This window comes from Fukomys damarensis, unplaced genomic scaffold (assembly GCF_012274545.1).
Source record: "Fukomys damarensis isolate Sample0158 unplaced genomic scaffold, DMR_v1.0_HiC HiC_scaffold_14, whole genome shotgun sequence".
In the NCBI taxonomy this organism is placed as follows: Eukaryota; Metazoa; Chordata; class Mammalia; order Rodentia; family Bathyergidae; genus Fukomys; species Fukomys damarensis.
In genome coordinates, this window is record NW_022900926.1 from 35,694,599 (window position 1) to 35,700,598 (window position 6,000).

Here is a 6,000-nt window from a genome sequence, read left to right on the forward strand (position 1 = left end):
TTCCAATTCCCATTCTTACACCCCTTTTTGTGTCTACCTGCTTGATTAATAGTTACTTAGGGGGTTTCAACTTGTCTCGTCCAGGACACCTCTGCCCCATTAATCATAAGAAAATAATCACACTTTCTTCCTCTCAGGATCTCATTATGTAACAATGATCCCTAATTGAGTAATATGCAGATACCTCCAGTTAACACGGAAGACTCAACAAACTAGTTTTATTTTCCCCTCCACTTTAACTAGGATAACTAATCCATCCAGTTTTTTTAGTATTTTTCAAACTAACATAATTCTCTTCGCTACACTATTTTGCCCATACTATTTTTCCTTGCCTAAAATAATTTTCCTTTTCCTTCCTCCCTGCCATTCTGAATCTTATCTACCAATGTACAGAAACATTCATCAAATACACAGAACTTACCTATAATCTAACTTTGTGTTATGTCCTCAAACCCCTAAATAAATCTCTAATTTCAATTATGTTTGACTGGCTGGTTAGGACTAGAAACTTTTAAAGGTGAGGATCACATTTTCATTTCTTTTGCATTACTCACCTAGAAGAATATATAGCTACTTAAAACCACAACATTATTTTTTGTAGAAATCATCTAATACAGCATCTTCATTTTTACACTAAGGAAAAAAAAAATGAATGCAAGGATACATTATTCCTTAATGAAAAAACAAGAACCCAAATTCAGACCCCAATTTATAACTGAATTTTGCCTGCCACTCGATAAGTGCTTGTTAGATTAATTAGAAGGTATAAAAATCACTTTATAAGCTTGTATCCAGCAATATGAGACTGCAATTTATAAAATTGTATCTTATCAAACTAGAAATTGCCTACTGGTGATTTTTTTAAATCTCAAATTTTTACACCAATTCGGTAAGTCTAAATTCCATTTTTGTGCTTGGTCTTTGCAATGTTAATATATAAAACATTCTCATTGTTTCCAAATAAAATTTTATCTTAAAAAGTATTAGCACTATGAAACAATTTCAAATTATACTAGTGAACCAGAAGTTTAGCGACAGCAGAATTATTAAAAAGACCTTCATTCCTCAGTTAGGACAACCTCCCCCTTTTCTTTCCCTTTTACTTATGCTTAGGCAAAAAGATAATGGATTATTTTAGCCCAATAGTTCTGATCAAGTCATGTATTTCTAGCTTGCAAGGAAAGAATTAAGATAGTTAAAATCATATAACCACAGTTAAGCTATATAACTTGATTTCTAAATTTTCTTTCAGCTTTAGTAAGTACACTCCAACCTCATATTCTCTTCTGAATCCTAGAAGATAGAGCATTAAGCATATTTATAATGACATCATCAGTTACTTGCTGTATAAGAAAATACATTAAATCTATTTGATTCATTATTGGCTAGGTATTATTTTAGGATTCAAATTTTTAATACTCTTCGTAATAGAAATGTTAGATCCTATTAATTTTCTCATCAGATTTGGGGAGGAGGATATTTTGCTTTGAACTCAAAAGAGGCAAATCAACATTTAGGAAGAAATCTTCTTAGTCAAACTAGTACACTAAGTTTACTCCTAGATACACTGTATAATTCTCCTAGTCCAATTCTATTTTTGAAAACATCTACTTTTTCCTGTGATGTTAAATGAAAAGGTTTTATTTAGAAGTAAGTTTTTTCCTCTAAAGACACCTTTCAGGGAAAATATATTACAAACTACTAGAGTTTAATATTAGAAAAGAATAAAGAGATGGATCAAAAGAAATCAGCTGCAATAGGGAAAATTAAAGAGCAATAAATAAACTTGTAATGAATATGCATGTTAAACTAATATGGTGTTTTAAATCAATAGAAAAATTACTGAAGCCAGATGTCTATAATCCCAGCTCTCTGGAAGCTGAGGCAGGAGGATCAGAAGTTCAAGGCCAGCCTGGACAAGTTGGCAAGACTTTGTCTCAAAAATTGTTTTAAAAGGCAGGGGCTAGGGATGTAGCTCAGGAAAGTCCTATTTGCCTAGTGTTCAAGCCCCTGAGTCCAATCTCCAATATCACACACAAAAAAACTCTGAAACAATAAAATCTATAAATATATTCCATTAGAATCTAAAAATTTTAGGTGTCTAGTTTCAAAAAATAACAAAAAATTTAATGTATATCTTAAGCCACATAAGCAGAAAGATAAAAATAAAAAGGGCTTAGTCATGTTTTATAAACCAGAGCCATAATAAATAAAGCTCATAAGCTCATCTGCTACTAAACCTAACAGAAGGAATGACTAGGTGGTATTTATTGGTAGGCGAGCCAATTTATCACTCTGGAATGTTCATACACATCTCATAACAAAGAAAAGCAGAAAGAAATTTGGCAGGTTTCCAGACCCTAAATATAGTAATGGGATTTTAAAAAGAGAGAGAATAAGTACAAACTGTAATTATAGATTCACCTTCATTCATATAATATTTAGCTATAAAAAACATGTATACCAAAAGTCATAGACAAGTGATAATTCTGGACACCTGATCTTTCCTTTGGCAATTAGCAGTATGCCTGATATTTTAACTATACCTTCTGTGTCCACTTGCTAATTGTTCAAATACATTAGTGTTAAAAGTACTGCACTGTCTAAGAAAAATATTTGGTTTTATAAAATCAGTCTTGTTGGTGGAACTTACTTTTAATTAATTTATAAAAGGGCCAGATTGGCAGTTAAAAGAAAAAAGTAATACACTACGAAACTGCTGAAACCATATTGAGAAAACAGTAAATACTGAACTCTTTAAAAAAGCTAGCCAATCTAAAAGTAATTGATTTAACTAAACTTTACTTTTTTTTATTCTGGTCAAGTAATGAAATTTTGTTGGGAAAAAGTCTATTTTCAGATCCACAGAGGCCTTCTAAAACAATGCCCTAGTCTTGATATCAAACAGAATTTCATTGAATACTGACAAATTTTATTCCCATCTTTACAATACTAAAACAGGAACCCTAAAATAGAAAGTGGGGGTTCCAACTATCTGGATATTCAGGCAAGAGCAATTAGATAGACTCTCTCAGAAATCAAGAGATTCAGATCTAGCCAGGTCAAATTTTACCCTCTGAATAGATAGAAATGCACTATTAGTATTTACTATATATGGCAGACTTCCAGTAGTAGCATAGTTCAACAGACCATCTGAAAACTGTCATTAGCATTTTGAAAACAGCATACTTAATTACAAATGAAACTTGAGACAGATCTTGATACAATATAGTACCTCTTTGAAATAATTATTTTAAAAGATCACAGATGTCTGGCACGTGTTTAACTTAAATGAAAATAAATCTAAATATATAAATAGGTAAAGTTCTCCTTATCCCATTTTTGTTAATAACAGCAATATTCAGTGAGATTATCTAATGATTTTTTCTCTATTCATGACCAACATAGTACCTCAATAAATAGGTGGGAAGCAGCCTGCAGACAGATTAAAAACCACTTTTTAAAATCTTATGTTTAAGTTTAAAAATAATAGTTTAATTAAATATGGTTAAATGCCATAGTAAAAGCAAACACAAATTTTATTTCAAGAAGAATGGTATAAAAGAGGAAGAGCTCTCCATTATTCAAGTTAAAAAAAAGTGATGTTGGAAAACATTTTTGAAGTGTTTGAAAAAAAATACTATGACAAAACTACTACAATTCATTCATAACCAAGAAAAAAATTCTTTCTATACCAATACTTTACCTGAAAGCTTTTACACACACACACACACACACACACACACACACACACACACACACACATATAACAAATATGGACTATATAAGGGAAAAATATATCAAGAAAGTACATTTATCCCTGGGTATTTAATAAGAAAATGCTCTTAAGACTTCCAGAAATACTAACTCTTCATAACTGCTTATAGGAAACTAATTTGCTATATTTGTCTTCTGCTAATATTAGATTTTTCCAGATGGACATGTAGGAAACCAAATTCAAAGCCAACCTCTTATTCATTAGCCTAATAAATTGGTCATAAGCAGTATCTACCATGAAAAATATTTCAAAAAGTACTTAAAATGTGTATCATACTACTGTCTTCAAAACTCAACCTTCAACAATTTAATAGACCACTGGCATATGCAGATATAATTCCCCCTTAGAAACTTCTAGCTCTTTGTAAAGAACAGAGTACAACAAAACTTTACACTTGTATTTTGATATGTATTTTTGTACTATACACTGAGAGTTGGAAACCAGGACAGCAACACATAACTTGAATAATCAAAAGGATAATCAAAGGAAAAGCCAGCACCAAGTAATTTCTCATAACAGATACTTGATTACACTGTTTCTTTGGAATTCAACAGGAAAAATTTAAAACAATTGAAACCAATTAGTAACACTATAAGACTGAGGGAAACAAAAGCTAAAACACAAAATGAAAGGATACAGCCTTAAAGCACCAGTCTGAGTTCCCACTGCCAGGATCTTCTGTACAGGATCAAAGGCCAGGGCTGAGGGCTGATAGGGAAATCCATGCCGAACAGTCTAGAGATGGGCAAGTGATATCACAGTAACCAAAGGAGCAAGCAAAATTCAAAAACAGAAAAGTCAATAGAGGCATTAGAAACAACTATCCTTGATGCAAAAACACATACACACGCAGTACTGCCCTTAAAAAAAAAAAAAAAAAAGTGAACTCTAGCTTAAAGTTATTAACAATACCGGAAAGAAACAAAAATCTATTAACAGTGTTCACACGTTAATTTCTCCTTTTCTGTAATACTGCTATTCTATACAAGAAAATTTCCTATTAGTACTCTATAGAGTTATGCCTGATTCCAAATTGTTATAATCACACAAAATTTATAAATTCATTTTAAAATGACTCGTGCTTCAAATGTAAATTATCAAATGTTACTATATCTGAATAATAAATGCAAGTACTTCTAAGAAAAAGCTGCCATACAATTAATTACCTTAGTGAAAGATTTAGTAAGGCAATTATCAAACCTATATCCCAACATTTTGTAAATGTAAAAGAATGAAAATGAACACACTGAAATTTACTAATAAGTTTACAATTTTAGAGCATTAAGGCAAAAAGTGTACTACACATTTTTAAGAAACCCGGACATATGAATGCATGGCTATTTATAAGAAAGACAGGAATTAATTAAGTTTATTTCTCATTAAGCTGCTGTGAATTAATTCGCTGCATCATTCTTTCTGAATTGTAGAACGCTGTGGCAATTACCATGCCATTAAGAAGCAAATATCACGGTATTAACTTTTTAACCAAACATAAGATTGGTGCAATTTTATATTGTAAACCACTCATGCAACATTTTAAGGGAAAATGATGAGCTGCGATCGGGTTGAACAGGTTTGGCTTTCTGATAAACAATATTCATTGCACACTGTTTCCAAAGGAAATTTCGAAGTTGGCGAATTATATGAAAATGCTTGAATACGACAGCGTCCAGATTATTGCCAGCGGTGTCATGACACGAATTAAAGGTCAGATAATATGTCTGAAGCGGCCCTGAAATGAATGCTGTATGTGTAAAGGGGAGAGGAGAAAAAAAATGAGGAAAAGGAGTAAACATCAGTTTCCAAAATACCCCACGAAGGAAACACTACCTAGAGGAGCGAGCCTGTTACGGGAGTATGATCACCACTGACACTCTCTTCCCTCGCTCTGCCAGGTAACGCCGAGGTCGCCCCCCTCAGAAGAACCCATTCCTCAATGACAGCGTCGCGGGGCTGCGCGCTCCGCTCACCTTGCAGAGCTGAAAGTGCTCAGACTGGAGTGTTTCCTGGATCTCGGGCTCCCGGCTCCCGAGCGGGTGCTGCTGGGGCTGTTGCTGCTGCGAGGCCGAGGACGAGCCGGCGGTCAGGCCGTCCAGCACCTTCCTGATGTTGAATTTCCTCATGGTCCCGGCGGGGTCCCCCGCGAAGCCCGGGAGGGGAGGGGAGGGGGACGAGGCGAAGCCGAGGGCAGCTGCGTCCGAGCACCCAGCGGAGTGCGAGTG

At 34.0% G+C, this 6,000-nt stretch overlaps 1 protein-coding gene across 4 annotated transcripts in view; it reads right to left on the reverse strand.

The window, feature by feature from the left end:
- Positions 1-5,994, reverse strand: part of Stxbp5 (syntaxin binding protein 5) — a 179,001-nt gene extending 173,007 nt beyond the window's left edge. For all 4 annotated transcript variants that reach the window (XM_010639597.3, XM_033763319.1, XM_010639606.3 and 1 more), the window contains exons 1-2: positions 5,749-5,994; positions 4,416-4,513 (exon numbers count right to left, since the gene is read on the reverse strand). In XM_010639597.3, the coding sequence (XP_010637899.1) occupies positions 4,416-4,513; positions 5,749-5,901 (251 nt within the window). In that variant the 5' untranslated portion in view covers positions 5,902-5,994. The remainder of the gene's footprint in view (positions 1-4,415; positions 4,514-5,748) is intronic.
- Positions 5,995-6,000: the final 6 nt, after the last annotated feature.